Genomic DNA, 19,122 nt, shown 5'->3' with positions numbered 1-19,122 from the left:
AAGCAAAAATTGCCCCCATAGCTGGATTTAAGACTCCAATAAGGAGCAGCATCTTCCACCAATATCTCTATGCCTTTGAACGGTATCAAATCCAAAAACAGCAACATCTGCACTCCAGATTCGCACAGCTGGATGTACTCTTCTAAGCCATCTGCAGATGATTGTATTCTTCCTGTAAAAATAGTACAAAATCTTTGAAGCTCGTAAGTTTAGACAGAGACCCCCCTTTGAGTAGAAATGAGCCCAAGCTATGAGCATGCAATTGATCCACATTATCCCAAGTCCTTTGTGGTTACCAGAATCCCTGGGAATAAATATGTTAATATAGCTTGTTCAGATGCAGTAATGCATGAACATCATATTGTAATAACTACTCCAATATCTTTCTTATTTCCTATTTTGTGTGGGTTAGGTGGGTGTTGAATGGATGTTAAATGGTCTAGATTTTCTCATTCTATGTGTTTGAGTATTTTCATCGTTCTGGATTATTATTCTGTGTTTCATATTCTCCACCAGAAAGAAAAACAGCAAGACATTAAGAGTGAGAACCTAGCCTTTGCTCCTTCCGTGCTCACTTTCTAAATGAATGGAATTTATGCAGCTACTGCATGGAACATCTTTATGGCCGTGGGAGTGAACATTCTATTTCACAACACGAGAATACAAAATAAGACAAAGACAAACCAATAACGGCCCCTCCCACGAAACATGGGTTGAACCTAACCATAGTTAGTCTGGAGCTCAGACAAACTGAATTGTGGTTAACCACAAGTGGAAGCTTCCCATCTCAGTGTCTTGGCTGTGTAGGGGGCTAAGTTGAGGAGTATGCAAGCCCAAGGCCTGTAGCAGTTCATGCACGTCACACTAAACCATGGTTTATTTTGATGAATGTACTCCTTGTCTGTTTACCTAACCTCAGTGAGAAAACCATGACAGTAAGCAAGGAGAAGGTGTCTCTGCTTGTCTTGCCCTCTCTATTTTGGTACCTGCATAGGTTGGCTTCAGAGGAAGACGGCAAGGGAAGGGACAGGGGCGAAAGTGACCAAATGGTGGTGGATTCATTTGGGGTGAACTCAGCACTGCCCTACACCAGATGTCCCCACACCAGCCAAGGCCAGGTGATGCCAGTTGGTTAGTGCAAAAGGCACATCCTTGTTCAGACAACTGGATTGCAGGCTTGGCTGGTGAAGGGAGGATGGCGATGCCAAGAAGTATTTCTCAATCTGGTGCTCTCCTGATGTTTTGGACTACAACTCCCATCATCCCTGACCATTGGCCATGCTGACTAGAGTAGGTGGGGCCTGTAGCTGAAGATATCTGAACAGGGCTGGGAATGGCTGACATAAAAGCACGAAAGGAGCATATCCTCTGCCATAAGTGGTAGAAATGATACACGAATGAGTCTATAGGATAATTCAGACAATAAATTTCCTCAGAATAAGTTTGGGCACACAGACTACTGTGAGGTACTTTGGTGTGACCCCGCAATCTCTCCAGCCTATAAGGCAAACAACACATTACAAACTTACAGCACATTTTAAATCACATCTCAACACATATAAAGAACAAATACCTACAGAAATAGTAAGCGTCATGTTTATTTTCAAAAAACCACTAAAAAAATGGGGTGAGGGGGAAGAGAAGGATTTGCTGAGATGCCGATTTACATAAAGGGGGCAAAGCAAATTTTGGAAAATGTATTCTATTTCCTATTATTGCACTTCTCTTATTACAACAAGGCATTTTAAAAATGTTCGCAACATGAATGATATATTTATATAAATAATGGTGCCAATATACAATATCATACAATCGTGTGTTACACTTAAAAAACACACACAAACAAACACCCCACACAAATGTAGATAAAAATTGTGGTCTCTTTCCCCCCAGAAAACAGATGAGGTGATAAACCTGTGTCTAGATGGGACTATTTCAGATCGTCGGTGGGTGGGGAATCACACTGCCAAATGCCTCAAAAACCTCTGTAAATAGAAAAATAAGATGTCAGGGAGATGACTAGGCTAGGACACTTCTTGCTTGACATCGACATTTCTATCTGCAGGGAATATTTTTGTATGGAAGAGCGATCAGTCGTACAACCTTCCCAGCTGCAGTCTAAAGTGGTAGAATCCAGAAACAGGTTTGCTATCTCATTTGTTGCTTTGTGTGACCAGGCCTGTGATTTTGGTTTCTTACATCTTTCACCTTTATTTTCATGTACTGCACAAATCAATTTTGTTATCTTTGTAAAAGATGAAGATTTGTAGCATCTGATTAATTCTTTCCTTGAGAAACTGGTTCATCAGAAGGCAGGTTTCCTATGTCATGAAGAATGTGTATTCCACACGGCTTCTGAGAAATAATGAAATACTCATTTCAGCTTGCTTGAATTGAAAAAACAAACCATCCAGAGATTTTTACGATCCATCAAAAAGTATTATTATGACATCGAGTTAAAAGCTCAACAGTAACAAGTCATTTATATCTAGAACAAGTTAACGGATCAGCATAGAAATTTAATTAATCATAACTTTTAAATCGCAGTCAGCATTTTATTACGTAATCTTCTTGTTTAGTGTAGGCTTCTATATAACAGACAGGAAATGCAAGATGGTATGTAAACAGTTTGACTATTTTCTGAAGAATGCTCTTGAAATCGTTCATACTCCCAAAGAAACGTTTCCAAAATTACAAGATATCATGCCTCAATTTCTGGATGAACATCAGATTCCTGTTGGTGAAACCTCATATGTAACACCTTCCTAATTTAAATGCATATCGATTATGGAGGAGGTGTTTGAATAAACCTTAAGGACTGAGGTGGGGGAAAGTGACAATTCTGAGAAGAGAAGCAGCCCACAGCAATGGTTTAGCCATTTGGAATATATCAATACAGTGGTACCTCAGGTTAAGTACTTAATTCGTTCCGGAGGTCCGTTCTTAACCTGAAATTGTTCTTAACCTGAAGCACCACTTTAGCTAATGGGGCCCCCTGCTGCCGCTGCGCTGGTGGAGCACAATTTCTGTTCTCATCCTGAAGCAAAGTTCTTAACCTGAAGCACTATTTCTGGGTTAGCAGAGTCTGTAACCTGAAGCGTATGTAACCTGAAGCATATGTAACCCAAGGTACCACTGTAGTATAAAGATCTGTATATTGCAGCCAGCTTTCCTAGGTTCTATCTCTTTGGCATCTCCTCTGCTTCACAGGCAGACATTGTCAAGAAAATGGAAGGCAGGAACCTGTTGGAGCAGGAGGTCAAGAGTCAAGAGATTGGGGTTACTCAATGGGGCCTGGGAGCTACAGGAAGATGACAAAAGGGCATAGGAGACTGGAGAGAGGCAATGGGAAGATCTGCAATATTTCTACAACATCCTTGCTAATGCAACTTGCTGCCCCTTTGCTAGTCATCACATATGCCAGACCATAATAAGGGTCCAGATCCCTGGTATGCTTTCTATATATATAGGGATGGTACCAATGTTCACCAAGCAGTGAGTAAGATTTAAAACTTGCACAGAGCTCTCCCTGAGGCTGGCTTGGTTTTATTTTACTTAAAGGGGAATGAAATTAAGCTCTACTCAAAGTCTATTTTCCGCCTCAAGAGCTGTAACGAAGAAAACATGCAAGACTCGATTGCATCGCCTGCCTGATGCCATTCTGGCAAACGTATGTATTCAGATAAACACATAAAATAAAACCACACAGAGTAAGGCTGGAATGGCCTGAGACAGACTCTCTCTCCCACCACAAATACTGAAGATGTTTGTATTTTTAAAAGAAAGAACGAAGCATTGTCTCCTTTTGGAATTTTGACTCTATATCCCCTGACATTGACACAGCAATTTAAGGCAATCCCTGACGCTAACAGAGCAATTTAAAGAGCAAACCATTATTTAGTAAATTTGATCTCCAGTATTATTTATATGCCGTCTTTCAAGGCAAAGGCTTCCCCAAACTAATTTCTCAAGGAAATTATGTTGACACCTGTGTATTTTTCAACCGCACCTGCTATCTATACATTAAAGCAGGGGTCAGCAAACATTTTCAGCAGGGGGCCGGTCCACTGTCCCTCAGACCTTGTGGGGGGCCAGACAATATTAAAAGAAAAAGAACAAATTCCTATGCCCCACAAATAACCCAGAGATGTAGAAGTCTGCCTCCACGTGTGGATCTCACTGGCTCGACTGGGGAAATGAGATTTAAGTGCCTTCACAGTATCTGTATCAACAAATGCAGCAATTGTGCTTATAGATGTGTAGAAAACCACTTAAAACCAACGCTTCAGAACGGAAGCAGCAGAAAATACGGTCACTCAGAATTTACAGGTGAATTTACACCCACAATGCAAATACTTTCTCGTCTTTTGTTTCCTTCCAATTATCCAAACTCTGGGGGGCCTATCCTTCCAGTGACTTCACTCCAGAAAGTACTTGTTAATGCAATTCTTTTCAGCCAGGCAAAAACATTCCAGTTAGGGCCAGTAGGGGAGTATAGCTGGGGATGGGTTGTGGCCTGAGGAGATTCCCAAGGGCCAGACAGAGAGAGGCTCTGAGGGCCACATATAGGGCTGAGTTTTCCCATCCTTGATAAGGAGGAAATTTACCATGGCAAGAGTTCCAATTCTTCTGAAAACCAGGCCATCTATTTTCTAGCTATCTAATTAGAGGCCAATAGGTTTGAAAACTAGGATCATAAACTCTGAATACTGAAAGAATACAATTTATGGTGTGTTCTTCTAGAAAACCACCAATTGTTTGGAACATTTTCTCCCTAGACATATTGCTTTCTGTGGCTTTCTCCAGTGTGAATTGAGTTATAGTGGCTTAATCCTAAGAGTTGAATGCATTCATATAAGTATTCAGAACCACCCCCCCCCAAGAATTCTCACTTCTATGGTGGAAAAAAACCCACACCACACTTGCAGTTCTGGTTTTAACCCAGTTGTTCTTTGCTTTTTTCATTGTTTGTCTTTATGTTGTTGTTTTTGAAAACTCTATAAATGCATCTTTTAAAAAAAAATTATATGCTTGCTTCAAGTCATTTTTAGGAGGAACACTCAAAGGAACACCACTTAAAAGAACAGGGAGATTGTCTCAAACATTCTCCCATTTTTAATAGACAAATGCTTGACCCACAAGTCAGCTGAAATCAAAACAATGTGGTATAGCTACAAAATCCCTGTTGCCACAAAAAACAGGGCAGGTTTCATCTGTTAGGGTGCTATTTGACTAAGTTTTAGTCAGAGTACGCCCACTAACATAAACATAGCTAAATTAAGCCCAGTCATTTCAGCGGGCTTACTCTCGAGGAAAACTTAGTTGAATACCACCCCCTAGCTTGCTAAGTGTAAAAATACCCAGGACAGACACACAATTCACCATCTTGACTTTTTTAAAACATTACCCAAACTTGCTAAAGTACTGTACGCTTTCCCAATAAATAGTTTACCAGTTATAAAAGTTGTGTTGTGTGTTGTTCGTCGAGCACTGAGTGAAACTCCAGCAGCTTAGCAAGGAAAGTGAGGCAGAGATTGTCACTTAAGCTTGAGATGCCTTCATGGCTTGCGGCTCCCATATGAACATATGGAACTTCCTCATACCAAACTCAGATTGTTGGTCCATATAGCCTCAGCACTGCTTGCTCGGACTGGCAGCAACTCCCCAGGGTCCCAGGCACAGTTGTCCAGAGACTGTGGCACCCAAAATCCTTGGAACTGGCAAATGCCAGCAACTGAATCTGGAAGCTAAACTATGTGTTTCAGTTATTTCCTTACACACGAATGCCATGTCTTTCTTTAGACATGGACCCCAAGATGATGCTGTTGCTAGGTGGTCATGCACCCAAGCAGTCCCCAGACCTGCTTAGCTGCAGCATGACAGTAGCTTCATGTGCCTTGAGACCGTATCCTGGTATTTCCTCAGAGAGCCACAGGCTGTCTCCCTAGAGCACTGAGAACCATTTTCCCAAGTAATAGTTGGGTGGACCCAAAGGGGGACATTTGAATCCTTTAACCGTAGCAAGAAGAAACCAGATACAAATCATATTGCAAATTGTACTCTGCCAAGCTTTCCCATGCAACCTATGCAAAGTACCGTTTATTGCACCATCTATGTAGTGAATCCAAAGTGCAGTAATTGATTGATAAAATGATCGGTTTGTTTCGCAGTCAAGCAACCTGACTTCCACCCATAGTCCACCCAGATGTGTGAGCTTGGTTGGGGGTTGTCCAGGCAATGCGGCAGCTGCACTCTGCGCGTGCTCCGTGGCAGTCTTTTTCGCTTCATGTAATCCCAGGCAGATCGGAGCTTGCGTTGAAAACAGATTCCAAGACTGATTTCAACAGCTTTGCTCCGGTGCAGCTCCAAACAGGTGACTGATGGAGCTGGTCTTGAGGAAGACAGGAAGGAGATTCAGATCAACAGAAGTCCATGCAGCCAATAATAATAATACTGGGGTTAGTGGTGGTGGAGGAAATGATGCCATTTATAAAACACTGGTGCATTCGCTGGGATACGTTCCTGGCTCACGTATCCTGATGTTCCTTGGCTGATTTTAGCAGTCTGACACAGAACAACGCCACTGAATCAACAAGGCTCAGCACTTGCAATGCGTTTGTAATGGTTCCATCGCACACAACCTGGAAGGGTGTGCCACAAAGGTAAGTTTAGGTTAACAAGTTTCAATGCCCATCATTCTGGAGGCTGATGCTTTCTGATAAGCAACTGGACAGGTCCCTCTGGGACAGATTTAATGATGTTCCAAGCATCGTAATGCATGAGTCCAAGTAAGGATTTCCCACCAATGGCCAGGATTTCATCGCCGGCTTCCAGTTTTCCTGCTTGTTCTGCAGCGCCACCTGTTGGGGGAAAGAAATGAAAGTTAGGACCAAAGAGCCGAAGCGCAGCAGAACCTCACATTCAAACACAATTCAGTGTGCTGCAGTTTGCCCAATTTGCCCAATAGCAGAAGTTCACTGTGGTTCCTGAGACTATATTGGACTTCAGTTTCTGGCCATCATTCCTAAAACACTTCTAAAGTTGCAAAGTGTGCTGCAGTCCGCATCCACAGGAAACTTTCAAGGCTAGCCTCTTTTATCCTCAGTTTCCAAAGCTTGAGGACAGGGACTTGCCTAAGGCCAGGCAGGGAAAAGGGAGACAACTTTCAAGCTGGAGATGAACGAAAAATGTCCTGAGGACAGCAAAGAAGCCCAGCCAGGATGGGGTGAGTAACTGAAAGGGTAAAAAGGTAAAGGTAAAGGTACCCCGGACCATTAGGTCCAGTCGTGGCCGACTCTGGGGTTGCGGCGCTCATCTCGCTTTGTTGGCCAAGGGAGCCGGCATATAGCTTCCGGGTCATGTGGCCAGCATGACTAAGCCACTTCTGGCGAACCAGAGCGGCACACGGAAACGCCGTTTACCTTCCCGTCGGAGCGGTACCTATTTATCTACTTGCACTTTGGCATGCTTTCGAACTGCTAGGTTGGCAGGAGCAGGGACCAAGCAATGGGAGCTCACCCCGTCGCTGGGATTCGAACTGCCAACCTTCTAATTGGCAAGTCCTAGGCTCTGTGGTTTAACCCACAGTGCCACCCACATCCCAACTGAAAGGGAAGGAGGACCAAAAATTCCAGCCTGTCCCTGCTTGAACATATCAACCTGCTTTTAGTTTGGTGCAGCTCTGCTTTGAGGTGAGTCAAACCTCAAATGGCTTGCACCCACCTCACTCCTCCTCCCTGCCAGCCATCACCCGCTTCTCCAAGGAAGAAAATGTAGAAACAGGTTTAAAGAGACCAGTTATCTTGGCCCCCATGCCACCCTGGTGTCTCCCACCCCCAGGAAAGTTTACTGGCAGCTGCAGCAGATGATGGTGCTTTGCTTTCATTTATATTTCCACTAGGGTGGTGAGGATTGCTGCAAAGCACTGGTTGAGGGTGCAACTGCCCACTGTTTTTTTTTTGTTTTTGTTTTGTTTTTGCAGGTAGTACGGATAATTCCACACCTCATTTGTTTACACCACCTTTCTGTGACTCAGCTGCTGATTTCCATGGATTATGTTATATCACTTAATTTCACAAAATCATAGAATTGTAGAGTTGGAAGGGACCCTGAGGGCAAAGTAATCCAATGCCCTACAATGCAGGAATCTCAACTAAAGCATCTGTGACAGATGGCCATCCTACCTCTGCTCACAAACCTCCAAGGAAAGAGAGTCCACAACATCCCGAGGGAGTCTGTTCCACTGTTTTGTGGCTTAGGGCCCTCGTATTTATGGGACTGCCTCCCCTGGTATGCCCTGCAGAGGACCTTAAGGTCCATGAATAATAATAGTTTAGAAATCTCGGGCCCTAAACTAGTCAGATTATCGTGCTCGCTTCGGCAGCACATATAATAGCTAGTCAGATTATCCTCCACCAGGGCCAGGGCCTTCTCAGTGATGGCTCCGACCTGGTGGCATGCTCTGTCCCATGAGACCAGGGCCCTGCAGGATTTAACTTCCTTCCGGAGGGCCTGTAAGACAGAGCTATTCCGCCTGGCTTTCAATCTGAATTTAGCCTGATCTTTTATTCCCCTTTCTTCCTCCCCTTTTTATGAAGATTACCCGCTCTGGGATCCCACAGCTAATTCTCCCCTGGCCTTCTCACTGGCCCAAATAGGACTAATTTAGCCAGCTAGCCCTGGTGATCATCTAATGTTTTTTGGATGGATTTTCCCCTAAATTGAACTTTGAATTTATTGTTATTCACGCTTTTATACTGTATTTTATGCTGTTTTTTGTTGTATCACAATTAAGTGTTTTAAATTTGTTGTTAGCTGCCCTGAGCCCGGTTTTCTGAACTGGGAAGGGCAGGGTATAAATAAAAAAAATATTATTGTTGTTGTTGTTGTTGTTATCTGATTGACGAAGAAATCATATGCATGCCTACTCTACATTTGACTTCAGTGGGATTTACTCCCAAGTAAGTTTGTATGGGATTGCTGCACGTGTCAGTTTGTGTCACGTGTCATGTGTCTGTCTGGAAACAAAAGCGGAGCCTCAGAGCAACCGTACGCAGCTGATGGCTGAAGGTATTGTTCCTCCCCTCTGAAAAGAGAGGCAAGACTATGCCTACAGAAAAGAAAACAGAAACTTTGGAAAGCGGTTTTCCAAGTACCTTTAAAAATCCTCTTGATGAGCAAAGGTCTGTCTCCTGAGATTGAAGCTTTCCCCCCATCCAGGCTGAATCCCAAGCCAGCAGAAGTCTTCAGAAGTTCGACACAAATGGCTTCGCCCAGCTCTCCATTTGTACCTTTGGGGTGGAGGGAAACATGTAAAGAACATTAACTCTGCTTTGTTCTAATGTCCAAGTTTTGGGTTGCCACCAGGACAGGGAGGTCATGCCAAAAGGGAATGCATGAGGTAGTCTTTAACAAAGCAGCGCAAGTCTCCTTATTTCCCAGCCCCTTGGGAGGCATAAAAGATCATTCACAGTCTCTCATACCCTGTGTTATTTCCATTCCTTGGAATTGCGAAACTGCTGGACGCAACGTTGGGATTCTTTCTGGCAATTGGCATGGAGCTCCAGCTATTTTGCTGGAATGGTTTGATCTTGGATTGCAAGAATGTGTGTAAATCCAAATACTTTTGTCTCTGGGAGCGAGGCTCCAAAATGCTCATATTCACTACATTATTTGCAAACCGGCATCTGAGAGGCCTGATCTGATTTCCAGTTGGTCAAAGTGGAAACCGACCAGTTCAGCTCCACGTTGGTTTGACGAGGCCTGGAACTCCTAAGCACCTATCGACCCGACTGTGAGAACATCTTAAAATGCGGTTTGGGTTCCAAAGAGTCCAAATTAAAACTCACTTGCTCAATCCAAGTTCATAAATGCCCACCCCCAAACCCACTGGTTCTTCTTTGGGGTGAATTCATCCAGTTACCCTCCAAGTCTCCCCATTTTCCAGAGACAGTCCCAGATTTACAGAAGTCATCCTGGTTTCTGATTTGATCCCAGAATGTCCCGCTTTTCCTTAAAAAGGTAAAGGGACCCCACGACCCCTGTCATGGCCGACTCTGGGGTTGCGGCACTCATCTTGCTTTATTGGCCGAGGGAGCCGGCGTACAGCTTCCGGGTCATGTGGCCAGCATGACTAAGCCACTTCTGGCAAACCAGAGCAGCGCACAGAAACACTGTTTACCTTCTGTTTATCTACTTGCACTATGTTTAACCACTGTTTATCTACTTGCACTATGACGTGCTTTTGAACTGCTAAGTTGGCAGGAGCAGGGACCGAGCAACGGGAGCTCACCCCGTCGCAGGGATTCAAACCGCCGACCTTCTGATCGGCAAGTCCTAGGCTCTGTGGTTTAACCCACAGCGCCACCCGTGTCCCCTCTTTTCCTTACGTTGTCCCTATTTTCATCCAAGAAATGTTGGGGGGGTATGGAGCTATCTGACCCCCCAAGCCATGGAGATAAGTAACCACAGAACATTTAGAAGACATCTGAGGGCAGCCCTGTATAGTGAAGGCTTAAAATAATAATAATAATAATGCTTCCTTATGTTTTTGTATATGCCAGAAGCTGCCCAGAGTGGTTGGGGTGACCCAGTCAGACGGGTAGGTTACAAATAATAACATTATTATAATTATTATTATAAAAGGAAGTACGGATGATCCCTAAGAGGTAAGCCAGGCATAGGTAAACTCAGCCCTCCAGATGTTTTGGGACTACGACTCCCATCATCCCTAGCTAACAGGACCAGAGGTCAGGGATGATGGGAATTGTAGTCTCAATACAGCTGGAGGGCCGAGTTTGCCTATGCCTGAGGTAAGCGAAGAGGCCAGCAGTTGGCATTGGTGAACCCTGCATTGAACCAACAGTGTACCTGTTGCTCTTCCCGCTGTTGCAGTTACTAAGGATTTCCTGCCAGGCGTTGAGGTTTCAGACCCGGCAGGAGACAGCTTTTCTCCGCCTCTCTCCTTCTTGATGACGACAACGGCGTATTTGTGGAGCCTGGCCTGGTGAAGAGCGTTGAGCACGTCCCCGTGCACAGAACCCGCGAGACAGATGCCGTTGATGGAAAGAATGTGGTCCCCTCGGCGGATGATTCCTTCCTGGGATGCCACCCCCTTTGAGAAAACCCGGTGGACCTTCAAGAAGATAACATTGCGGTGAAGGTCATCAGCCAAGTAAAAGAACCGTAAGTTGTTTAACACAGCAACTGATTGATTTGATAGAATGACTTGAACCCAAATAAATACGGACAGGGCTTCAGCAGAGGTGCCTTTTGGAGCTATTGGGAGGAAGTGTGAATTTAATAAACTGAATCTAATACTCTTTAGTAAGAAAAGCCAACCTTGGCATGTTCTTTTTCACCTCCTACATTGAGCTCAAACTTGCTAAACAAATATACAATTAATTCTCAGTCCCCACTGTTTAAAATCTCCCAAATTAATAGCTAAATATGTAGCTAATAATCTACTTAGTCAAGGCTGGCAGTCCATATACTGTATTTTTTGCTCTATAAGACTCACTTTTTCCCTCCTAAAAAGTAAGGGGAAATGTGTGTGCGTCTTATGGAGCGAATGCAGGCTGCGCAGCTATCCCAGAAGCCAGAACGGCAAGAGGGATTGCTTTCACTGCATAGCGATCCCTCTTGCTGTTCTGGCTTCTGAGATTCAGAATCTTTTTTTCCTTGTTTTCCTCCTCCAAAAACTAGGTGCGTCTTGTGGTCTGGTGCGTCTTATAGAGCGAAAAATACGGTAATTCCTAGTACAAGTATATGCAGACATCTCTGAAACAAGCAATGATGTTTTTAAAAACTTGCCAGCAGTGCTGACTCTGACTAAAGGTAAATCTAGCCTAGCATTGTGTCTCCAACGGCGGCAGGCAATATGTCTCTGGGAAGATCACAAGCAAGCCATAACAGGGATAACCCTCCCCTTCGCTGTGGGGCTATTTAATGGATTTATTTCCCGCGGCACGCTAGAAGGCGTTTTCTCATGGTGCATCGGTGTGCCCCAAAACAGGGAATCACTTGGTTCCTTCCAGCTCTATGATTCTGTGTTGAGATTCCTGAATTGCAGGGGGGTTGGACTAGATGACCCCTGGGGTCCCTTCCCCAACTCTTACAATTTTATGATTCTGCTGGAATCATAAAAAATATATCAGTGGGAGCCAATACCAGGGGCCCTGATCATTCAGATGTGTGGTTTAAGGCTACCCCTGGCATTCCTCTTTGGCAACCTTGTGTGCATCAGGGTTTATTTGGCACCCGGGCCCATTTCCCTCTCTGATCGCATTAGCAGATGGTACTCAGAAATGATGCAAGCAGCCGTTCGCAACAGGGCTTTATGGCTGATAAATGAGCACTTGATCTGATTTCCAGCTGGCTTTGCAACCCACTTATGAGAAAAGATGCAGTCACCACTTACGATGATTGATTTCTGTTCCAGGTCTACTCCTCCAGCAACGCTAAATCCCAGGCCAGACCCTTCCTCTTTATTCAAGACTACAAAGAGAACGTCTTCTTTGCTCTGACAAAAAAAGACAAAAGAAGAAAAACATCCTAAAGTTAAAAACTCGGGAGAAATATCTGCAAACGTGATGAGAACAGACCCATGTTTATAGAAGTTCTTCCTGGGTGATATTTTTTCTCTTTTGAATTAGACTGTAAAGGGTTTTTTTTAAAAAAAATAAAAATAGCTATAATTTCAAAATGCTAAAAGAGTTCTGGAAAGACTGGGAAAGACATTCTGAGTTTATTAATGCTGCAAGGAAATCACAAAAAGTCAACTAAACCAGGATTCGGTTTGAGCTACGCCTTCTCAGGGGTTAACCCTAGAACCAAATTTAATGCCATGGCCCAGCCACCTTTTAACAATAAAGTAAAATAATAATAAATAATAATAATAATAATAATAATAATAATAATAATAATAATAATAAAAATTTATTTATATCCCGCCCTCCCCAGCCAAAGCCGGGCTCAGGGCGGCTAACAACAGTACAAAAGTACAGCACAAACAACACTCTAAAATCATTCATTATAAAATTAATTATATTAATTAAATGTGCAACGGGCCATTCCAAAGGCTTCCAGCCATAATATTATGAGGATATTTTACTGCTGCCAATTTTATTTGTTGCCTTAACTTTTAAAAACCATTGCAATTTCATAGTTGTGTTTCGTTTTAATTGTTCCACGGCTATTGGGTTGTATCCAATGGTGGCTTTGCCATAGGCCAGGAGAAAGGAACCGTTCGGGCCACAAAGCCATTTCCTGGACTTATCCCTCACTGGTGACAATCCAAACAGGACCACAAAAGTGCCAGCCTTGGAAGCCTCTTTTGAGTGGTAGCTGAAAAGAGCATTGCGAGCACTCGAGGAGACTTGGAATGAGAAGAAAAGAGGTGCTCCGTCACCTCTTTGCATCTGCCACCCGAGGTGGATATCTCAATCTGTCTAATGGTAGGGTTGGCCATGTAGGAGGAAGCAGGAGATGGCTGGTTCCTTCTGATTACCGGGCCTCCTGGCAAGGGATTCTGCTCAGAGATTTTCAGCCCCTTTGACTGGAAGGTTATGCACTTCCTCCTGGGACTGGCTTTAGCCTGTTGGTACAGCAGCAGTCACGAAATTAAAAGACGCCTGCTCCTTGGGAGAAAGGCGATGGCAAACCTAGACAGCGTCTTAAAAAGCAGAGACATCACCTTGCCAACAAAGGTCTGTATAGTTAAAGCCATGGTTTTCCCAGTAGTGATGTATGGAAGTGAGAGCTGGACCATAAAGAAAGCTGATCACCGAAGAATTGATGCTTTTGGATTATGGTGCTGGAGGAGACGCTTGAGAGTCCCATGGACTGCAAGAAGATCAAACCTCTCCATTCTTAAGGAAATCAGCCCTGGGTGCTCACTGGAAGGACAGATCGTGAAGCTGAGGCTCCAATACTTTGGCCACCTCATGAGAAGAGAAGACTCCCTGGAAAAGACTCTGATGTTGGGAAAGATTGAGGGCACAAGGAGAAGGGGACGACAGAGGACAAGATGGTGGGAGTGTTCTTGAAGCTACCAGCATGAGTTTGACCAAACTGCGGGAAGCAGTGGAAGACAGGAGTGCCTGGCGTGCTCTGGTCCATGGGGTCACAAAGAGTCGGACACGACTAAACGACTAAACAACAACAACAACAGCAAGAATGGAGCCAATCACCAATTCCAGAGAGGTCCCAGTTTTGAGTTTACAGGACGTGGCAGGACAGTAGGCCCCCAGCAAGCGGTATCTGCCTAACTGCGCCAACAGAGCTTTAGATGAATTTAGAAGTTGACGATCATCCTACTGGGGACTAAGCGCCAGTGCTACGGATTGCATAATGTTTTCCAGCCTTTGTGCCACTTTGGACTTAAGAGCAGATGTGAGAAAATATGCAGACACAGACCGTGTTCCAAGAAGCATTTCAGTTTCATAAATATTTGAGTTCTTGGATTTTACAAACCGGCATGAATAAATAATCTCTCTAAAGATTCCATGTGAAAACACTTAAAAGTGCATTTGATTACTTTTGGCTGGGAACAAAACCCAGTCTTCGTATTTCTGCAAAACTCGCCAAACCCACCTGGCTCAGCTCAACTCGTGGGACTAACAAGCTCTAACCAGGTACCGGAATAGAAGAAAGGAGTTCTGGGAGGTCTCCTTCTCCCAGGATTCCTCTTACCTGGACCTACAGCCCAGATCAGGGGCCTGAAGCCTACACAAGGGATACAGACTTGGAGGCAGATGGAAGTTGGGGCTGGGCTGGGCAGACCACAATTGTGGTTGTTTTCAAAAGCTTGTGTACTCAGTTGAAAAAACAGAGTTTGCGCAACCATTACTGAGGTATTAAAGGCACCAGCAAGCAGACTTCTATGTAGCTTTATGCAAAGGTCTTGTGAAATTCTACCTCTGCAAATTACCAAGCCTGGAAAATTGATAGTAGTCCAGTTATTTTCCTGATGTGGTAACTTAATATCTTACCAAGTGGGATAAGGCCGTTAGGCAAAGTGAGGTGGCCACCCTCAGACAGGTGATTTGGGGTGACTTGAAATGGTGGCAAACTCGTTATTTATTATTATAGCAAGTGCAGTAATTTGGAGATACTCCCTTACAAAAGACATTGGGTGGTGAGAGTTTGTAGATGATCCCTGTAGAATGGTATGAAGGGGTGAAGCCTGGTTAGCTTAGAGAGATCCAGCAGAAAATGGCCGCTTACCCCTTTCATGGGTGGCAGCTGCGACCCCTCATGTTCAGCCACCATCCCAGGCAGCAATATTACATATGCCTGGCTGGTCATCTGACTGTTTGGGGATTTCCCTGGGCTGGCCAGTCAGTGGGACAAATCTGCCTGCCAAAAAATAATTTAAACTGGCCAATCAGAGGCCCCACCTGGTGGGCAGTGCCTTGCTGGCTGACCGGGTCTGGACTGCTCTCATAAAAGCCAGGTGTACTGTGCTCGCTTCGGCAGCACATATACATAAAAGCCAGGTGTACTAGACCCATTCAGTGCATCTGGCAGAAGAACAAACCCTCTCTCCCTCTCTTATCATCTATTAGATTCCAGGTCAATCATTTATCATGTATCAGGTACGCCAACTCTTAGGGGCCGAGGCAGTTTTGCTCCTCTACTCCCTGGCTCCCCATGGCATTGCGTAACATCGCACATGGGTCCCCTCAATCCTCTTAAGAAGATGTCACCTCTGTCATGTATCCTAACGTGTTTTAACTTTGCTTGTTCCTTACATCCTCTATGTTTAGCCAGGATTTGATCCCTTGCGTTTCGCAACCTTTCTATGGTTGTCAACGGCTGGGAAGGAATTTCATTGGCCGGTCTAGAGGTTTTGCCTTTCCTCATAGCAAATCGTCACAACCTTTGGCAGTTAAAGCATTGGGTGGAACCCTAGTCTTCACGTTTTGGGTGAAGCGGTGAATCACTGTGTCCAGAACCAGCAGCGTACTCAGGGTACCCCATTAAAGGGGTCTCAGTGGAAGTCTCTGTCCAGAAGCCAACGTAGGGCAGTTGGGCCATAGAGCTTCCAGGAACAACCTTAGGATGGCCACCTCAGTAGATCAACGTCTTGAGGAGGCCATAATCCTTAGCACAACCCTGAATAAGTTTCAGCCCTCCAGCAGAAGTCTGGAACAGATATACACCCAATGCCTGAGCCAAAATTCCACCTACATCTGTAATCAATAAAGTTGTGGCCATTTTGAACCCAGATGGTTGTCTGCTTGGTTCTGTTTTAACACACCTTACGGGGGAGGGTGGAGCTGCGACTGGGACCACAAATAGCATCTGTTGTAACTTCTCATGAATAAAAGCTATGGAGCTTTTAACATGGGTTAATTATTAACTCTGCATATTGGACCCAGATATATTACACTTATTATTGCATGTTTACTGCCAGGGAAAGGAAGGGGTGCTTGTGGGATTTTCTGATGCCTTGGGTAGCATGCAACTCAACTTTCAGTGGTGGTGGTGGTGGTTGTAGCCTCATTTGATGCCTCAAAATGTCTTCAGCCAGCCCTGTTAGCAAGGGACTGGCTTTCAGCCAAATTCGCATCACTTGCAACCTCCCTGTTTCCTCACTCAAAATCCCTTAACTGTTCTTCTGATGTTAAGAGTCCCACCACAATACTCTATTACATACACTCCTATGTAAAACATAGCTAGGCACTGAGATTCCGCTCTCTGGGTGAATTCATAAAAAAAAAGCCCTTGTGAGCCAGATGTTTGGTGGTTTAGGATCAAAAACTTGCAGCCCAACAAGAGCTACTGGAGGATTCAAAGCTTTGCCCAAGTGTAGCAGTGCGTATAATGCAAGCACTGATGGATCCCCTACATGGATTTCTAGAGCAGCCCTTTTAAATATGGGATTGTTAAATATTTCAAATGTTAAGAGTGGGAAGAAAGAAGATGCCCTTCAAATAAACCCAAGGAATTTATTGCAGACATATTAAATCAGTGAAATTCTGAACTAGTCGCAGAGTCGTTAATGGTACAAGATAGTTGGTAAGAAATATCAGTTCTTCAGTTTCCAATCTGAGTCTTTCGTGGCTTGTATGAATGCTGCAAAAAACTGATTATCACCCAGTGCATAAGAAGGAGGCATCGGCACACTCAGGGCAACATCAAAGTTTGAAGGACTGGGTGGGGGGATCCTAAGCGAGGGGAACTTAAGGGGAGAGGGAACCCCAAAAAACAACTTAATGGGGCACAAAATGTTCTCTCTCTCTCTCTCTCTCTCTCATACACACACACACACACAACCAGATGGGAAGGGGAATGAAACAGAGATAGCTCAGTTGGTTAGATTGTGGTGTTGATAACACCAAGTTTGCAGGTTCAATCCCCATAAGGGACAGCTGCATATTTCTGCACTGCAGAGTTGGACTAGATTATCCTTAGGGTGCCTTCTACCTCTATGATACTATGCATATGAGCATGAAAACTGGGAATGGAAAGGAGTCATGCTCAACAGGAGCATGCCATGCTGCAACATTTTATTGAAAGACCTCACTTGTTTCTTCTGTTTGTGAAGCTCAGGGGTGAGTGTGGATCTTTGGCCAAATTGATGCATGCAAAAGAAGAGGGTGTTTGCATTTCCTTTTGTACATCGTTGCTGTTATTAAATGACTGAAAATTCAGAATTAAAAACTACTAGAACGTATTAAATTCACAAGAATAACATGTGAATGTTTAACATGTTAAATACATGAGAATAGCATGTGGCATGTTATTTTCACTACTACATGCTTTCGTATGCACATCTTGCACTAGTATGTGTGTTTTTGTACCCCTTACTTGGGTTTAGTTTGCACTACGTTGCAAAATTCAGAGAGGAGCAAATTTTCAAAAGATTACTCTGTTTCAGTTCATTAGAAAGTGCAAATTTGGTAAGTTTCTCTTTAAATGCAAATTGAATCAAATTCCCACTGTTTCCCTAATATTAGCATGGTGGTCAGGGTGACAAAGCAGCGGCTACTGGGAACAGGAGGCAGGCAAAACTGACCATGAACCCAGAGTTATTTAAAAGCCACAAGGAGCTTGGCTGATCACCTGTGCAATAGCAGCAGGACACCTCTTGTGGAAATGTTGCTCCAAATTGGCTACTGGGATCTTGGGAGCCATTTTAAATATTTTCTAATCCTCCAGAATCTATCTGGTGCTGAAACACCAACAAATTACCTCTTTTGCTTCCTATGCAATATGTAAAAATATATATGAAAGATTTCAGTCTGCCTTTAAGCAACACTAAACTTTTCCACGAGTAAGTTAAAAATATTGGCCATTTGATCTTGTGTAGGCTTACCTCGGCTTGTGCTTTGGCCTCTCGGAGTAAAGAAGGAAGGTCGCATTTTGTCGTCACCGAAGAAAGAACCGACTGCAATTTCTGCTGATCCAGAGTGGAGACCAAGAGTTGATCCAAGCTAAAATATGCAAGTGCAAAAAAAAGGGGGGGGGATGCTCTGGATGAGACTGCGTAATGGTGTAACAGAAAGAGAAATTTCTATTCCCAAAGGAGGAAACGGCCAGGAGTTAAGACATTTGCATTGTCCTGCAAAATCTGGTTCGGAGGAGCAATACCGAGTCAGACTATATTGTTCCTCCTAGCTAAGTACCATATTTTTCGCTCTATAAGATGCACCAGACCATAAGACACACCTAGTTTTTGGAGGAGGAAAACAAGAAAAAATAATATTCTGAATCTCAGAAGCTAGAACAGCAAGAGGGATAGCTGCACAGCAATCCCTCTTGCTGTTCTGGCTTCTGGGATAGCTGCGCAGCCTGTATTTGCTCCATAAGACGCGCACACGTTTCCCCTTACATTTTGGGAGGGGAAAAGTGAGTCTTATAGAGCAAAAAATACGGTATTTTCTACACCAACTGGCAGCAGCTGTCCAGAGAGGAATCTTCTCCTGGTCCTGCTTGGAGGTGTCGGGAATCGAACCCAGGACTTGCTGCATGCAAAGCGTGCGCTCTGCCACTGTGCTACAGCAATTCCTCAAGATGGAGTTGTGGCAGGGAAGGAGACGTGGCGAGCTAAGGGAGAGGGAGAAATAGAAGAAGCGCTGGGGCTGCAGTGGAGAACAAGAAGCAACAGAATGTAGT

The 19,122-nt window shown here is 44.2% G+C and overlaps 1 protein-coding gene across 7 annotated transcripts in view; it reads right to left on the bottom strand.

The window, feature by feature from the left end:
- Positions 1-6,042: 6,042 nt before the first annotated feature.
- PDZD2 (PDZ domain containing 2) overlaps positions 6,043-19,122 on the bottom strand; it is a 230,589-nt gene continuing 217,509 nt past the window's right edge. For all 7 annotated transcript variants that reach the window (XM_083402584.1, XM_083402586.1, XM_083402585.1 and 4 more), the window contains 5 exons: positions 18,323-18,440; positions 12,419-12,520; positions 10,870-11,134; positions 9,156-9,290; positions 6,043-6,860 (listed from right to left, as the gene is read on the bottom strand). In XM_083402584.1, coding sequence (XP_083258710.1) covers positions 6,694-6,860; positions 9,156-9,290; positions 10,870-11,134; positions 12,419-12,520; positions 18,323-18,440 — 787 coding nt within the window. In that variant the 3' untranslated portion in view covers positions 6,043-6,693. The remainder of the gene's footprint in view (positions 6,861-9,155; positions 9,291-10,869; positions 11,135-12,418; positions 12,521-18,322; positions 18,441-19,122) is intronic.

This window comes from Podarcis tiliguerta (assembly GCF_965153285.1).
Source record: "Podarcis tiliguerta genome assembly, chromosome: 11".
Classification (NCBI taxonomy): Eukaryota; Metazoa; Chordata; class Lepidosauria; order Squamata; family Lacertidae; genus Podarcis; species Podarcis tiliguerta.
The sequence above is the reverse complement of the archived record's forward strand: the minus strand, read 5'-3'. Positions and strand labels throughout refer to the sequence as shown.